The 18,759-nt window shown below is 33.9% G+C and overlaps 2 protein-coding genes across 2 annotated transcripts in view; one reads left to right on the top strand and one right to left on the bottom strand.

Moving 5' to 3' along the window:
• The window catches only part of twin (CCR4-NOT transcription complex subunit 6-like twin), a 350,187-nt gene that overhangs the window by 174,621 nt on the left and 156,807 nt on the right, over positions 1-18,759 (top strand). The window lies entirely within an intron of this gene.
• Ilp3 (Insulin-like peptide 3) lies at positions 10,966-16,456 on the bottom strand. Its single transcript, XM_074134976.1, has 3 exons — positions 16,262-16,456; positions 13,522-14,003; positions 10,966-11,451 (listed from the first exon to the last, which is right to left on the bottom strand). Exons 2-3 carry the CDS (start codon positions 13,733-13,735, stop codon positions 11,285-11,287), a joined length of 381 nt encoding a protein of 126 aa, XP_073991077.1. The 5' UTR covers positions 13,736-14,003; positions 16,262-16,456; the 3' UTR covers positions 10,966-11,284.

Raw genomic sequence — 18,759 nt, 5'->3', positions numbered from 1 at the left:
GTTCTGTGGGTAGAAGACTTCTTGAAATATTTGTGAATCAGCAGAAGTATGCCCTCATTATACAGTTCCGTTTTAAAGACTTCTGCCTTTCCTAAGTTTGTTTCAAAGCTTGACTTTTCCTACTTTATTTATTTCTTTATCCTGAGTTCCCCCTTTTCTAGGGCACTCCATTGATAAAGGTAAAAGGTTGAAGGTATCCACCCGCTCTACGATATCTGCCCTATTTTTTCCGGCGCTAACATGATCTAAAGGCCTATTTTTATGACTACAGTACCGATAAGTCCACATTTTGTAGGAGTTTTACTTATATAAAAGTGAAAAAAAATCACCCTGGCCACCTTCCATCCGGATAAAGTAATAGTTCTACAGTAAAGGTTGGCAGTAGTAGACCGTAGCTTAAGTACATCCCAGGTTGGCCATTGAAAATATACTTAATTCATTATTTTTTATAATGATATCTATAAGTTGGCCGTTTTATTACGTTATATTCATATTTCATTGCAATAAAAAGAAACATTACTGTCATTTTATTCTATTCATTATAATTTATTTAACTTCTTTAATAGCGATGAAAAAAGTAAAGGAAATTATCTTTTTAGAAATTTACTTCAGTTCCTGTGGGAATGGTAAAAAAATAATAAAGTTTTATTCTATTTAACGAGTAGCTCCCAAGTGACCTGCCTCATTAAAATTCTCATCTCAAATAACAAATTATTTCTGTCCTAATGATGCCCAACTTGTATAAATAAATATAAGTATTTATACTGAACTTTTTACTAGTTTATTTGGATATGTTGCAGCTGTAATTGGTTGTAACCATAATTTAGGTTATACGATCTCCAATAACATATAACTGGCGCGTATCGAGGTTATGTTTAGTTAGTAGAATCTCTTGGAAGAACACAAACCAAGTTTCAGCCAGATCGGTCTATTTCTTTGTGTTTGGCATTCGTTTGAATCGAGGAAGTCGAGTGATTTTCAAAAAATGGACGAAAAAGAATTTCGTGTGTTGATTAAACACTACTTTATGAAAGGCAAAACGCCTGAGGAGACTAAAGAGAAGCTTGATAAACATTATGGTGACTCTGCACCTTCGATTAGAACAGTTTATAAGTGGTTTCAAAATTTTCGGAGTGGCCATATGGGCACAAGTGACGCTGAACGTTCTGGACGCCCTGTTGAGGTTACTACTCCAGAAATCATTGATAAAATCCATGATATGGTGATGGATGACAGAAGAGTGAAGGTGCGTGAGATTGCTAGTGCTGTGGGCATCTCGAATGAACGGGTACATAATATTTTGCATCAACATTTGGACATGACAAAGCTGCAAGGACGGTTTGCAGCTGTTCCAGAAGAATCCGCAGGACTTTAAGCGTCGTTTCGTCACTGTGGATGAAACATGGATACATCACTACACTCCTGAGACCAAAGAACAATCTAAACAATGGGTTACCAAGGGGGAATCTGCGCCAAAAAAGGCGAAGACCGTTCCTTCGGCCGGAAAGATTATGGCGACTGTCTTTTGGGATTCGCAAGGAATAATCCTCATCGACTATCTGGAAAAGGGTAAAACTATTACAGGTGCATATTATTCATCGTTATTGGACCGTTTGAAAACCGAGCTGCAAGAAAAACGCCCACGATTGGCCCACAAAAAAGTCCTTTTCCATCACGACAACGCACCAGCTCACACCTCAGCAGTTGTGGTCGCAAAATTAATGGAAATAGGGTTCCAACTCGTTTCACATCCCCCCTATTCTCCAGACTTGGCTCCCTCGGACTACTATTTTTTCCCCAATATGAAGAAATGGCTGGCGGGAAAAAGATTTTATTCAAACGAGGAGGTGATTGCGGAAACGAATGGCTATTTTTCAGACTTGGACAAATCCTATTATTCGGAAGGGATCAACAAACTAGAGCAGCGTTGGACGAAGTGTATAAGCCTAAAAGGAGACTATGTTGAAAAATAAAAAAGGTTTACCCCAAAAAATTAAGTAGTTTTTATTTTTGCACGGACTTTTCAAACGACCCTCGTATAACGTTCGTAAAGAAAAAAATAATCTCTGAGAAGAAGTAACATACTCGTAATAAGGCTTAAAACTTGCACCCTTCATTATAATTTTCAATAATATATACATCTTTACTGTTTAATTTTGCGTTTTTTAAAGCGATTTTTTCGTATAAAATAGTTGCAGTAAAATTTTCTTGCGTAAATAGCATTACATAGAATTTTAATACATGTTTCCATATCAGATATCTACCTTTTTTAATTTTTTTTTAATTTAAAATATGTTTCCTTATATTTCCTTCTCAGTTAGCAATTATTCACAATAAATTACTGTAAATATTCACCATTTTACGTTGAGCTGTAAATTTTGTCCAAACGATGAAAATTACGCAGAAAGTTTTTTAATTCTAAACTGTTGGAAGTTTTTCTCTTAAATAGTTATTTATTTAACAAGTGTGGAAAGTAGTACTTTTCCTCACGCGAGGCAGGGTTTGCACGCACGAGCGAGCGAAGCGAGTGCAAGTGCAAATTGCCGAGTGTGAGGAAAATACTTGACACTCGAGTTAAATATTATATTTTTTCTGCAACCATTTATTAACTAATAAAATTAAAAATTTCATTTCTACAGTCTACAAAAAGTAATTTATTTATTATAAACATTTATCGTTATATTACAATTATTTACATTACTTACGTATTTACATTATTTTTTACATTTTCTGCTGTTTCTTTTATTGATGGAGGAGTGTTTTCTAAACAGGCATCACTAGAATCCATTTTAAATTTCTATAAGGTAACACTATAACCTTTTTAACTGTTATAATTAAAAATATCTAATTATTTATTAAAGTATTATTTTTATTTCTATATTCCTTTCAATTTTTATTTTATTTTTTAATATTCGTTTTTTAATTATTTAAATAAAATAAATTTAAATAAGCTTATTAGAGTTTTACAGAAAATATTTATGTTAATAACAAAACTTCTTATATCAAGGAAGCACAATAAAGTTTTTCCACTCACTTGTGCGGAAAGTGACACTAATAGGAATTCCCCCCCACTAGTGTGGGAAGTTGGGCATTACAAAGCTGATTTTAATTGAGTAATGAGAACTTCCTTACATGGTTGCAGAAAAACCTTATTTTCTCTTCCATAAAATAAATTGATTAACAAATCATTATTATTTATTACTTTCCAGGTAGTAAAATAAAGAATTTTTTGTTTTTTAAATCTTTTATTGGAAGTCGCTACTGCAACAACTGTTAAAATAATAACATGAATATGGATCGGAGAAGGCACCCGGTAGTGTCACTCCATTATCGTGAATATTGTATTACACCGCTCTTATGAAGAGATTATGAGGATTGATGATCCGGAATTAAATTTTGTTCTGACGCTAAAGGATAAAGTCTTTTAAGAAGTAGCTATTCGAGGATTTTGGAAAGAAGCAGATTGGTTGGTAGGAAGTAGTGATGGGTTTCGTCGGTTTTGGTATCATTTTGATGATTGAGAATTTCCACAGATTGGGAAAGTGCGTCTTTCTGAGGACAGTGTTGTAAAGCAGTGTGAGGAATAGTATGGCTTTTCTTGGAAGTTCGTTTAAGATGGTTGAGGTTATGAGATCGTAGGCAGGGGATTTTTTAGGTAGTCTGCGTATTTCGTACATTACTGTCTGCAGGTGTAAAGGGTTTAGGGGGTAAGCTTAGTTGGAGGGGAATATACAGTCGGTGGTTAACGTCTGTTGCATGACACTGGTCTAGTATGTCGATATGTGGTAAGAAGATATTCGTTTAGGTAAGTTGCAAATAAGTTGGCTTTCTCTTCGTCGGACTTGGTCCAAGTGCCATTATCTTGACGAACTGGAGATGACATTTGCTTATACTTCAATATTCTTTCTAGTAACGGTCCATAGAGATTTATTTTCAGTTGTTAGTTGTCCAGTGAAGTCGGCGTACCTGTCATTGTAATATTTCTGTAACTCCAGTTTTAGTTGTCTGGTTAGTCTGTTCAAAGTTCGTTTGTTTCATGGGTACCTTTGATTTTGCCATTGGTTTCTAGCTCGTCTTTTGGCCGTGATTAGCGTGCGGATATGAAGTGGTAGATTTTGAGTTGTGGAAGGTCGTATGGTATTTTTTTTTATTTTATGAAAAATTTTTATCTGAAATAAAATTATGTATGTTAAATTAATTATATACGTACATGTTGGTCACATTGTTTACGTGAAATATCTCTTTGCATTATTTTCTAGTTAAATTAAATAAATAGATATATAAATTACATACGCTATGTCATTATACTTATTTACTTAAGGAAAATCTAACCTTTGGATAATTGTACACTAAAGGTGAAGAGTATGACAATGTATTATACAGGGACCATTATTATACAGCTTCATAGTATAACTCTCTAACGAGCTGTATGTGTGTTATCTAGTGAATTATGCAATAGAAACATTAAACCATGGTATTATATCACTGGGTCTGATTGTCCCCCTTGAAACCCCGTAACACTGTTTACTACAGATAATTATTACTTTAAGTGGTTTGCTAAGTCTGAACTGTGTATACTATAGTGAACACCACCCAGACATACACACATTTATGTATATAATATAATGTAAAAAACTTGGTGAACTAGTTTAGGTCATTATGTGTTAAAAATGATATAAGAGCATATTTGAGAGAATCAAATGTCTTATTTCGATCAAAGGCCATCCTGATCAGCTCCAAACCCATCAGTTCCGATTCCGCCTTCATCTTCTTACTCCGTTCCTTGATCATCTCCTTATCCTGTTTTTATTTTCCTTCTGTTAATGATCTAGGATATATATTTTATCAATATTTTTCTTGCAACAACCATGTTCCTCAAATATCCAAATAGTTCTTCTTTGTGCCCTAAAAAAAAAAAAAAAAATCCGTTGTTGGACGCTTGGTTATTGCATCCCTAACAGGTTTTGGGGCTTTCAACCATTATCAGAGGTAGATTATTCTAAATGCTGGTGTTCGTAACGTAACTTTGCTCGGTGCATGTAAGTCCGAAACATGGGATACAATGAACATACGATGGTTAAAATCAAAGTTAAACTGTCTGTAACGAGAGAACACTGTCCGGAGGCCGGCAGTGCACTGGAAAAAGCTCCGGGCGCTAATGACCTCAGCTGTTGATGCGCCAAAAAAAAAAAAAAAAAAAAAAAAAAAAAAAAAAAAAAAAGTTAAACTAAATCGTTTTGTTGGTATTGGTTTGACTTAGCTTTAAACTGGCTACATCCTGCATTCAGGCGCCAATATTACCTTTAGGTGCTATCCTATTCCATGCTATTAATCCCTGAAGACCTAGCTACTCCACTGTTCATTCTCAATACACAGCATTTAGAAGAGCATCCAAATTTAAATTTTTTTTTTTTTAAAGTGCTTCCCTGAAAAGATGCCAATTTTTTTTTTCTAAGAAATTTTCTGTCCCACAAGTGTTCATTGACCTACTCAAATAATGAAGAAGTTACAGATTGGTAGAAAGGACGATTAGTATTATTTTGTGATCAATATGATGCAATTTGAATTAAACTGCCTGCAGAGGGGCTGGTCAGCTCAAGTGAAGATCCACCAGAATCTCATCTAATACTCTAGAATCTAGACTCGGAAATGATGAAATACTTGATGGGTAATATCTAAATGGAGCCCAGGGTTTAATCATTAATATTCTGTCAGTAATTAATATTTAGCGATGGTGGAAATTAGTTAGTTATATAATAATCTTTTAGACTTAATAGGAAATCATTTTGATGAACTTTTTTTCAATCTAAGTAGGGCACAAATTATTAGATGGGAAATATTATACTTCTTACTGTTGGAAAGAAAGCGTGTGACTCAATGATAAAATATCGATAAATATTCAAAATTGTAGTTCAAACTGAATTAAGGTTGAATAGGTAATTTAATAATATAATCGATTATAAGGTTTCCCGAAAATATTACTCCCAGTTTCATTGAGTTTAATTTATAAATGAAGATCTGGAGTTGTCAGTGTGATGGAGTTGAAACTGTGGTTAGATTGTGGAGGATAATATCCTTTTCTCATGGAGCAGGATATTGTAATGAATTGTTTTAGTGGTTAAGCTGACAGGACCCAATAGTCAGCCGCTAGTATTGGGTGTCCCTAGAGATGGGATTTACATTCTTAAAGAATATGAATAAATAGCCTAGAGGGGAACTGAACTCAGGGATGTGTTAGACATCTGGAAGGCCACTTTTAGAGTGGGCTAGGAGGTTAAAGAGCAATCCTGGGGACAGGGTCTTTACGATGATACTTCATACGGAAAATGCCAGAACAAATAGATTCCACTTTAGGTTGTATACAGGGTGAACCAGTAAGTATTGTCCATAAATTGTAGATGCACTACACACAGTAGGCCTATGGACATTACTTACTGGTTCACCCTGTATAGTGCGCTTTTTCGTAAAAGATGTCACATTTCGGTAATTTCGATTAGTGAAGTGGCCACACTGTCCAGCCCGCAGAACTCGCTGTATAAAGAAATTGGTGGTAATTGCTGCTGGATCTGTCGGCGCTTGTTTACACCAGGAGTTAGGAAATGGCACGAGAACGAGTATTCCTTTTGGCTGCGCATTGGAGTAGTGATGGAACATTGTCCTTGGTTCCTCTAGTCATTGCAGGATCAGAAAACAGATCGCTTAACTAACATCCTGCACAGTAATTACATCGCTGCTCGCTCGCCCTGCTCATTACCCTGCACTTTGTCCAGAAGGAAACAGAAGGATAGCAAAAGGAAATCTGCGCTACCAAAAATAATAATAATAAGGGAAGGGAGGGAAGGGATTAGCTATGAGGTTAGCATACTGGACTCCCACGCGGAGGTCCCGGGTTCGAATCCAGCAGCTGACCCTTAGATTTTCTCTTCCTAGGAGCTTCTTACAGCTCACTGTCCGGTGATGGACAGTGTTGTCTGTAAAGAGAGAACACTGTCCGGAGGCCGGCAGTGCACTGGAAAAAGCTCCGGGCGCTAATAACCTCAGCTGTTGATGCGCCAAAAAAAAAAAAAAAAAAAAAAAAAAAAAAAAAAAAAAAAAAAAAAAAAAAATAAGGGAAGGGATTGGCTGTGAGGTTAGCGTATTGGATTTCCACGCGGAGATCTCGGGTTCGAATCCTGCTGGCCCTTAGATTTTCTCTTCCTAGGAGCTTCTTACAGACAACACTTTCCGGTGATGGACAGTGCACTGCAAAAAAGCTCCGGGCGCCAATAACTTCAGATGTTGACGTGCCTTAAATCATTAAAAATAATAATTATTATTATAAAATAAATAAATGCATCCTCTAAAAGTGACAACAACCACTATTTACTGGATACGATTACTTTAAATATCTTATGCACCGTAAAGGGGTCAGTAAGTTATGCCCGTCTGTCCGCTTTGTGAACGTTGTTTTCTTATCCTGGGCAGTATTTGACAGAGCCCGAAGATGGAGTTAGTTTCAATAACGATATTAATAGTAACAGCCATCAACGGAGTATACTGAATAGAATATCAATATTATTTTGAATAATCCAACATCTTTGACTTTAAAATGAGGCTTTCTTTGTGTATTTACTTTTTTAAACCAGTAAATAGTTTATTCATGCATATACTGTAAAAATAACATTACTAATGCACTGAGTTATATATTCATAAGTTCTTAAGTAAATAGTAAATGGTGTATGAGTTTTTAAATCGACTAAGAAAACAAAAGATAGGGCCCTTGTAACTGTTTAGTCCCTTCAAGGTAAGAGATATATCCTTTTTGAAAGATTCAAATTATGTGTCATTCACGACTTGAAGAAGAATTATTACGACAGGAGGGGGGTGGTCCCTTCCTCTCCATTTTCTCTTCGTAGATAAACATCCTTCGGTGCATATTTTTGTCTTTATTTTCACTAGAAATAGGTCATACCATTATTCTGGAATAAATATTTTAAACATTTTCTTCTTCTTCTTTTAATATTATTTATTTATTTATTTTTTAGTGACCTCTGTCTATTCACGCGTACACTCCGTTTTATCTTCTAGGAGAATGTTATCGCTGGTTGCATACTTAATGTGTGGTTTGACTTGAGTAGCTTTAGAGTTTTAACATTTAAAGTTTTGTAAAAGTAATTCTACTAAATGAATGGATTAGTTGATTGCAGTTTATCAGAAATTTAAATTGTTTTTGTATTTTAGTTTACAACCTTCCAAGTCTTCTCGATGAAGTGGTTATCTTCTTGTATATTCGAATTTAATTTCCATTTTTAAACATTACGTGTTAAAATGTTTTTATTGGAAGAAATCAGTAATGAAATAACAGATAAGTACTGTACGGACATTTCTGTTAAGCCAAATGCTAAAAAACTCTTAAGTTGCATGTCATCCATGGATTAGTCTACTTTCATTGAATCAACAAATTTCTTTAGAAAATCATGAAGTACGTTTTTGTTGCTAAAATGGCGACAATCTGTTTTTGGGCTACGAAAAAACGGATCACACTTCCGGATTTGAAGAATTGAATTTAGTAAATACCATTTTTCTCAGTTTTCTAATAGTTTTTACAATTTCCAGCGATCAGCTTCTACAATTTTCTTTATCCTCCTTGATATTTTTTTTCAACATTCTTACTGAGTTTGATAAATTTTTGTCCCAGAAGTTTTTTAGTAGAATTTACTACAAAGGTGGTTCTAGCGATTGGGGTAAATGTTAAATTGCCCAACTAAAATGCTATTGATTGCTCCTCAGCAATTAATATCGCTATAATAAATATATTTTTTTTTAAAAAAATCTTTTATTGGAATTTACCACTGCAACGATTGTTGCAACAAGCAAATGTGGTGCATGATAAAAATAAATTTCAGAATATACGAGTGGAGAAGGCACCCAGTAGTGTCACTCCATTATGATGACAGTAGTTCGCGAGGCCATCTTCTCTTCAATCTCCTTGGAGGATTAACTGGTATTGTGGAGGAAGATAGGTATTCTATGAGAGGGTTAGAATGAGTTGCTGTAGAGGAATGAAATTTGAGAAAACTAGTGTTAGCTAGATCTGTAATGAAAGGGATTTTGAGGTCATTATGGATAGTGAGGTTAGATACATAGAACGGAGCGCTAAGAAGTTTTCGAAGTATTTTTTACTGTAATCTCTGGAGGCGTAGAGAGTTGGAACGTTTAGTCTATCCTCATACTTCGATGCCGAACGACTAAATTGGTCGCAGTAACAGCAGATAACAGAGTCTTTTGTTATTTTGGCTGAGTTTAGATATTTGGTCAAGTAGTCTGGCGAGAAGTTTTGTAGCGTTGGTTAGTTTCTTGTCTTTTCAGTCTAGTCTGGGAATTCCATGCAACCGTCTGCCTAGGTACAGTCCAAGGTAGCGTACTTTGTCTACTGATTGGTTGATGAAGATGGGAGGTAGAATTTTTTATCTAAGAGTAAATACTATTTATTTTGATTTAATAGCGTCAATTTTGATTCGCCATTTGATAAGCCGGTCCTGTAAGTGGTTGATTGATGTGCGTTTGAAGAGCTCGAATACGAGGATCGGAATGAGAAGATTAGATAGTAAGATCTGTGGAAATTATTTAATTTCTAATTGATATAAAATTCGATACTTCTAAAAACAATATTCACGTAATTTTTTTGGGAAATGCTGGTGACATTATTTCGTATGAAGAAAAATGAATTTTACTTTTCCATGGTTGGTTTTTGGTCCAAAAAGTAATTGGCTGTTGAAAAATTGTGAAGAGTGAGAAGGCCATTACGATGTTATATCTACGTGAGCTGGCAGAAAATAAGCCAAAGTAATACAGCGCGCCGTATTTGGGGGACGCGGGCTGGAAATTTACAGAAAGAATAAAAACAGGGAGCGACAGCTGAAACAAAAAGTTAAAAAAAGAAAAAGAATAGTCTGCTGTTCACATTGCTAACATATTGACTTTAAGTGAGTGACTCTTAGAATTTAAATTCTAAAACTAGATCTTCCCCGCTTCTCTTCGGCAATCATTTCTTTGTTTCCTTTCCATTTCAGATCTGGGTCAAGTGTCCCGATATATCCCTTTGCTTTGTTCCCTTCACTGGACTGTGGAAATAGTGTTTTACGAGCTTCTCTATATTTTTACGATCTCTGCGTTCGTTTCGTCTTCCTATTTCTCGCCATATTCTGCGTTTGTCGCTTTCCTTAACGCCAAGTGAAGTGTATTTTCTTCCACACCCTAGTGTATTTACTGCTGACTTCATGATTGCAACCATAGGAGGAGCAACAAAAGGTTATATGTCTAAAAATCCCCAGTTTTTGCTACGATTTTGACAACAAAACATAACAGTTCTACAGCCGAACTGCCTAAGTTATCTACAAATACAAATATTGGGGTATTTGTAAAGATTTCTGTTGTGATGAGAATGAGGTTAGTCCTACAGTGCTGGGTTAGCGTTGATTTTATCTGTCCGTAGTACGTACGTTTATTGTATCCCTGATAAGTTTCGCAAATTCATCTATCGTCAGAGGTAGTATGATCAGAAATCTTCGACCAAACATTAAATTAAAGAAAAATAAAGTCACATTAAATTATTAATCAAAGTCAATATTAAATTAAACATTAAAGTCAATTTTGATTTATTTTAATTGTTGAAAGAAATCTTTTTTAGCCCTTCAAGTTCCCACTTTTTTACTCTTAAATTATTGTGTAATTTTGTCCTTACATACGAAGTACATCAAATGCATCTGATAGGCTATTCTATAGCCTATTGAAATAAAATATTATTGAATCGACAAAACTTATATGTGCGCATGATGCGGGACTTTTTTCCAAAAAATGTCCTATTCTATTGTTTAGTGTCATATACTTACATCGTAAAGTTCAATTTTTAGATAAATTTAAATCTCTTAACCCAAATACTTTGCATGAAAATGAGGTCTATGTAAATTAAATATACAAGAAACATAATCTTAATAAAATATATTTTGCTTTATCTTATTACACTTTATTATAGATTTAATTATTATTTAGCTTTTCGTTTTTGCTCTGTTGTTTTGTATAATGAAACTTACTGCTTCTAATTGAAGTTTAATTATGGTTTTTTATTAATTTTATTATTTAAAATAACGACTCGACTTTTAATAGAAACTTTTCATCGATCGTAATATAATTAAAGTTTATTACAACTATGAACTAAATTAAATCTAAATAACTATTTGAAATTAATATTGTTTAATTATTCGTGTAATTAATAATTTCATTTTATTCGTACAATAAATTGAAATTATTCAGCGCAATATTTCTCCAAGTCGCCGAAGGTGCAAGGTCTTACACAGCATTCTGTGTGTACTCCCCTTTTGATGGCTCTGGCCGTATAGTAGGATGGCATTACCAAACTTTTATACCAGTTATCATAATAGCTTTCCAGATCTTCTAGGCCTTTGTTGGATTCTGTGAACAATGTTTTCTGTTTAATTACTTTCATCATTTAGATACGTAAATTTATTTTGATTCTCCGTCATATTGTACTATTTACCGGTATTTAGTTTGGATACTTTGAGGAAAAATTACTAATTCAGGATTCTTAACCAGTTAAGCGTGGAATTTAGTTTTAAAAAAAAAAACCCACAGTGTGCGGAATTAAAATCAGACAATGACGTGTATACAGCACGTCGAACGCAGCAGGGCAAAAACAACCAAAAGTTTACAACGTCGCTGCAAGCACTTTTTCTGCAATCTCTGGGGCATGAGATTGCCAGAGCATTCTGTGATCATTCAAACTCTTGCACCGCTTCACATATGCATTGCCTAGTTAACTAGGGGACGCAAGAGCTTTTACAAGGAAGAGCTTTAAATTCTGTGCAAAATGAAATCATGCTCGTACTGAGGTCTGAATCTCTATCTAAGAGGTAAAAACGGCATTGCATAAGGGTTGAGAGCTTCTATTTGTGTGCGTAATTCCCCAATCTCTAACACGGAGACCAAACATATACCAACCACTTATCATTTAGCTGACTCCCACCATCCCCCTCCGTATAAAATACTTGGTAGTTCTATTGGTAAGATAAAGGAAACATCCCACCAAATAAAATTCTTATTGTATTTTATTAAAATTTCGAGTTTTTATAGTTAATGGCAACTTTATATATTTCACAACGAGTATACACGTCAAACGCACCGAAATAGAGATTTGGTTTGACGTGTATATACTGGTTAAGGGTTATACGATGTCGTATGTTAGATAAAAGGGCTAAGAATATTGTTATTTTATTTCACTTGACTGGAGGCAATACATTTTGTCAACGACTTGGATCTCTGTGCTGTTATACTATTCCACAATCCCTAGATGCACGAATTGACCCGGAATCATCAAATAAATCTCACAGTCCAGGTACATGCAAGCCTGTAGTTGTGAGGGAAAACCAGTTTTCGTGGGCCTGGAGCGAAAAAAAAAATCAAAGATCTAGGGAAAAAGCAGATACTGGAGAGTTCATCCCCTTTAAGCATCTACAAACCACGCGCTAAAGTGACCAACTTGGAACATTAAAAACTACAATATAGTCTTCTTAAACAGCACTGATTACAGGAGCGGGGTGTTCTAGTCAGATTTTGGAGAAGCTTGCTGCAGCTAAATGGATCAAGTTGCTTTGTGGAAAAAACGTGCACTACGTAAGTCCAGTAGTCAACCTTTTTTTTGTGACCAAAAGATTTCACAATTTAGATCAAAATATTTGTGGACTTCTTTTAGCCTCTGTTTAATCTAATTCACACCAATCACTCATCAAAGCTCTGTTTAGAACATGTTTTTAAGGAGGTGATTTGTGCAATCATTTAACTTTTGAAATCATAAGCAAACACCTTCTACTTCATCAGTTTTACTCATTAGATTGGAACTGCAAAACTGCTCGATTGTTATAGATCGTAATTATAGTATTTTCACAGTAAACATTGAACAGGAATAAAATCGACTCCAGGATAGAGTTGTAAAATTACTCACTCCAATCAACATCATTTTCTCATCTACAGCTTACTTTAAATGGTCCTTTTTAACCACTTGTTAGTCATCATTAAATTATATCAAAGCTCTTGTTGTACAGAATACTTGGCCGGCAATGTTTTGAGTATTTACTTAAGGATAAATTATTGCTTCTAATTGTGCTGCGAAAGGAATTTTATCAGTCAAATATTTAAAAGCCTCGCAGTAAAGTACGCTGCTACTGCTCTAGCAACCATCATAATCTAGGAAATAGAGGGTGTTATTTAGAGGAGTACGACCAAGTGTAAGAAGGATAATATGATGGACCGTTTAAGATTAGGGATGAGTAGGGTACAGGATATGTAAGAGGATAAAAGTTGCTAGAGCTCAACTAATACAGTAAATCAAATTAACTAGATGAACAAGACTAACATCAAGTTGTAGTGAATTCTTAACGTTGAAGTTATAACAATGAAATATATCAACTGTAAAATAACATAAATAGAAGCTTCCAAATAGAAAAAAACAAAAATCAAAATAATTACCAGTAGCACGTTTTTTTCCAGAGGGAAATCTTTCATTATATTTTCCTCTGCAAATAAATTTCAAAGTATCATCTAATATTCTCCCGCAGTATTTCTGTGCACCCCGTTTTGCTTCGATTTGGCGCGGTTCGTCGCTGTATAGATACCATTGTTGACATGTAACGCAACAGATTACAGCTGCCAACAGCAATACTTTCCAGAACAGTGCCTGCATATTAAAAAAATTGAATTTCAATTATATAAAACGTTTTAAAAAAAAAAACTAAAATTATTTCTGTTTTTTGTTTTTTTTTAAATTTTCTAATTATTATTCGGAAAACACCAATATCTATTTTATTCTAATAACTATATTTCTTGCATTATTAGTGTTAGTAATTAAAATTATGAATAACCCTAATTGAATACTAATATGATAACAATAGGTTCCTGTTTATGCTGATCTTTACTTCATTTCTGCAACTTATTCTTCTTCTTTTTGGATTCTGAAACAAACCAAAATGGATTTAGTTTTATGGAAATTGATCCATATCAGTGAAGCATATAGTGCCTTGAATTCTTCTAATAGTTAATTGCTATTGTAAAATAAACTTTGATTATTATATTAACATTATATAAAACCAAAAAGATAAAAAATTCTAAGTTTTACTTTGAAAAACTAAAGAAATTTTGAATTATTTATAAACCTTTTTAACCTCCAACGTTTTTTTGATCAAGCCCACTGTTAAACAAAACATTGAAAAAAAAAGAAAGTTTGCCCAAGATTATTGTACAAATTTGTTTATTAATAAATAATTCAACTTATTTAAATTAATCGAATGCAATATTATGGATTAATTATATTCCATAAGAAGTTCTTATTGAAAAATTAATTGAAATGCATTTATATTTTTATTTAAAAAATTAAGGAGTTATTTATTATTGTAACGGGACAGCGAATCGCATTGATTTCTCTCGACTTGAGGTTAATACAGTGTTTTCCTCCCAAGAGGTGTTAGGAGCTCCCTTCTGCCTTGGTCTTACAGCTGAGAACTATATCAAACAATTTAGCGCAAATTGATGCTTAATCATTCCTTTTCGAGAAAATAAACTTGAGGGCTGCCTGACGTTTTCCAACTTCGAAAAACATGATGAGCTTCCACACTACAATACATATCTTGATGGCATAGTGTTTGGGAGTTGGTCGAATAGTTTGTAATGAACTATTCACCACTTTCGTGTCCTAGATATGCGTACTGAAACCGTATTTTCTTAATAAAGGACACAGAGAAAGAGAGAGCTAAGCTTAATTTACTTTACTAAATTCTATAACCGATTAGTAGTTAGCAGAAGATCGCTGAGTACTTGAATCTTTGAAGAGGATAGATAGCGGGCTTTAGTGAAGAGATAAATTGACGAGGAATTTCGAACAGCAGGATTCGATTAGGTTGCATTTAAATGGATTATTTAGGTCGCTATAGATTGTATGATTGGATACGTGAAATAAAGCATTTATCATTGTTCGTTAAATTCTAGATTGGAGAGAGTTTGAAGTCGTAGGAGTCTAAGGCATTCGTAAGTTTTCTTTTATTCTTTAGTGTTGCGAGCATTTGCCATGTAGTCGTATTATCATTTTGTATCTGTTCCTACAACAGTCGACTCGTTCTTATCGAGCAACAGGGTCATTTCTCGAAATGAAGTCCAAAATAGTTACTTCATGCAGACGATGTCTTAAAAGTCGAGCCGAGAGAGCGATGCTGATGGTAGTGCAGCTAAAAATAATTTTCCAAAAATTTAAAAAAAAATAAAAATAAATGCACGAATATCGAAGAAAGCTAACAGCAAGTCCAAAAAATCCAACAATATTTCCGCATCATTCTCCGCAGTGTTATGAATAACGAGTTAAATGGGAGCAGTCGTGAAACTATGAATGAAGTCTAGCCGGAGAATAAAATTGCAATTTCTGCTCTACTAAATCGCATCTAAGTTTAGGCATATATCTGTTTACCAATGAAAAACGAACCAAAATCTTCAGCAATTTGAATTTAAAAAACAAAGACAATTTGTTTCTTGTAATGTATCTTTACTTACTGAAGCACAGTGTTCAAAGATGCGTTGGATTATATACATATATTCTCTTTACATTGCCAAAATTACCTCCTCGATGTTTGCCACAAAATTTGTGGCCTACCTCTTTTTAAACCTCTGCTATGTGCAGCTGAAAACTCTATGAAATATCTCGAACCAAGAAAAGCGTAACCATAGCAGAGGTAACAAACAATATTCAGTTGCACTGAAGCAATCAATTTTATTTCTAAATTCTCCGCTGATTGTCTATATATGACGTCTTGTGTTTTGTTTTAAAATTTCTTAAAGATTTTGTTGTTTTTTCAGTTGGCGTATAGATTATAAACGATAAAAAATTTGAGCTGTTTTTGTAATGAAATTGATCCGGCCCACATTTATTTAAAATTTTTTACTCGTTTAGGATTCTTCAATTGCTTAACAAAGTATTTTACTTCTGTTTTTAACCACTCTTTAAATTCATTTATCTTCTATTTTTAGAATAAAAGGACTTGAACTTCTAAAATCATATGAAATATTAAATATCCCAAACTATAAGTCTAAACCTATCTAATAAACTCCGTAGAATCTCAAATTAAGTTTTCAGTTTAACTTTGGAAAATATTTAATTCATAATATTAGCAAACATTAGGAGAAAATATTCGGGAAATCAAATACTAAAATATGGTTCTGTACTCACCAGCAAATACCTGTTCAGTATTTACTAACCGCTAAGTTGTTAATCTCCAGCCCAGTTTGTAGAAAAGCGTCTACTTCTTCTTGGTAAACTGTACGCGTATAAATCGCCGATAATTTTCACGATAACTAGAGACTTTATAACTAATAATGTTGTAGAATGTGGAAAATGCTCATTTTATTTTTAGAACGCTGTTCGGATGAAACTAGTCAGTAGAATGACGCTCTATTCAAAGGACCAAACACTTATATACCATTCAAGTCTAGAAAACCTCCAAGGGCGACTGTACTACCATAACCTTTCCCTTAACTTAATCTTTTATTCATTTAATATTAAAAGGTTATTTATTTTATAAATGACAAGTAAAGTGATTAAATGTCAAAAATTATCGGCTTTACACTAATCTTCACCTGGATTATTTACATTAATTAAAATGATAGAAAACGTCATCTCTTATCACAGTTGGTACGCTCCACTAAATATTCATTGGAAAAGCTGGCGCTATTATTTTAATTTAATCAAAAATAATAAGTTATGAAATATTTACTAATTTAACGTCTCATCAGGGAATAATAATCAATTTTAAGCTGTTCATTCGAGTTTGTTTGTATAATCGATCTATTATTTAATCGATTATCGTTTAGTGGTAATGTTTGCATTCTTTTCGAACTATTTTTATTTTATATTTTACCATTTGTGGCGTACAAAACAAATACAAATAATTCTTCACATCCCTAGTGTATAGTCCCGTAATGGCTAACCTTATGACACACGTGTCAGAGGTGACGCGGATCGACAAAGGCAGAAAATTATTATATAATTTTAAATAATGTAGCGATATGTGCAGTATTTTGGAAGAAATTACGGTATTTTTTGAGAATAAGGATCTGGCAAACATTCCTTACATAATGTAGGTCATTTATTAAATCTTAATGTCTAATATGGGGTAGCAAATATCAAAAAACTATGAATATTTCTATATGAGGCACAGGGCACCAGAGTAAAGTTAAGGTTTTTCAAAATTTTGGACATGCTGAGTTCAACAGATTCGCCATCACAGCGCTACACTTCACTCAGTAATATGCTATAGTATTCTTGTGTACAGATCCATAAGTTGAGAAGATATTGAGTGTTGAAATTTTTTTGGGTCATATTTTGCTGTGAAATTACGTCCGCTATAACTCCCAAAGAAAACAACATATTATTGAGATGAAATTCTGTCCTCTTATACACTATACTTTACTCAGTTATATGCTGTAGTTTTCTTGTGAACAGATGCATAAGTTGAGATGATATTGAGTGTTGAAATTTTTTTGGGTCATATTACACTCAGTAATTGCCCCATTCGGCTATATACCATTCCAGCTTTTAATAACTTATATTCTCATTGGGGACTTCTGGAATGTTATTAATTTCCAGTATGTTTCAAAAGACATACAGTTATAGTGCTCGTTTACCTCTACGATTGAGCAAAATTCGAGCTTTCTATCAGTATTTATAAAGGATATATAAGGTAATGAATTCTGGGAGTTTTGCATTTCCTTCATTTTTCAAGTTGCTGTATTAATTTTTCAAGTCTCCTGTACTATTGGTGTAAACTTTACACTATATTTCATTGTAAATTTTATCTTATCTCTCATTGTACTGGATAATTCGCTGATTAATGGGAAACATTTTGTCATTACCTTATTTAAAATTTTCGTGTAAAATGTAATATGAAACAAAATTTCTTTCAATCCTTAAAGCTATCCATCATTGTCTAATATCTTGGTGGTCTTGTCAGAAAACTCACTTGCAATTAATTTAAATGAAATAAAAAGATAACTTCTGATATTAAACTGTAATTACAGATTATAAATCCTAAATCCTAGAACTAAAAAAAAATATATAATTCTCCATCATTGGCCTTACGTAACTCCGAGTTACGAGGGTCGTTTGAAAAGTCCGTGCAAAGTCAGAGAGATAGCACTACTGGCGCGTATCGAGGTTATGTTTAGTTAGTAGCATCTCTTGGAAGAACACACACCAAGTTTCAGCCAGATCGGTCTATTTCTTTGTGTTTGGCATTCGTTTGAATTGAGGAAGTCGAGTGATTTTCAAAAAAATGGACGAAAAAGAATTTCGTGTGTTGATTAAACACTACTTTATGAAAGGCAAAACGCCTGAGGAGACTAAAGAGAAGTTTGATAAACATTATGGTGACTCTGCACCTTCGATTAGAACAGTTTATAAGTGGTTTGAAAATTTTCGGAGTGGCCATATGGGCACAAGTGACGCTGAACGTTCTGGACGCCCTGTTGAGGTTACTACACCAGAAATCATTGATAAAATCCATGATATGGTGATGGATGACAGAAGAGTGAAGGTGTGTGAGATTGCTAGTGCTGTGGGCATCTCGAATGAACGGGTACATAATATTTTGCATCAACATTTGGACATGACAAAGCTATCCACAAGATGGGTGCCGCGATTGCTCACGCTTGACCAAAAACGAAATCGTG

The sequence above is a fragment of the Rhodnius prolixus genome, unplaced genomic scaffold, assembly GCF_049639745.1.
Source record: "Rhodnius prolixus isolate KJV_2025 unplaced genomic scaffold, Rpr scaffold_5, whole genome shotgun sequence".
Classification (NCBI taxonomy): domain Eukaryota; kingdom Metazoa; phylum Arthropoda; class Insecta; order Hemiptera; family Reduviidae; genus Rhodnius; species Rhodnius prolixus.
The sequence above is the reverse complement of the archived record's forward strand: the minus strand, read 5'-3'. Positions and strand labels throughout refer to the sequence as shown.

Coding starts and splice junctions, on each gene's coding strand:
- Ilp3 (XM_074134976.1), bottom strand. CDS start 13,735: ATGCAGGCACTGTTCTGGAAAGTATTGCTGTTGGCAGCTGTAATCTGT. Junction 11,452..13,521: donor TGGAAAAAAACGTGCTACTG/GTAATTATTTTG, acceptor CATTGTTCACAG/AATCCAACAAAGGCCTAGAA.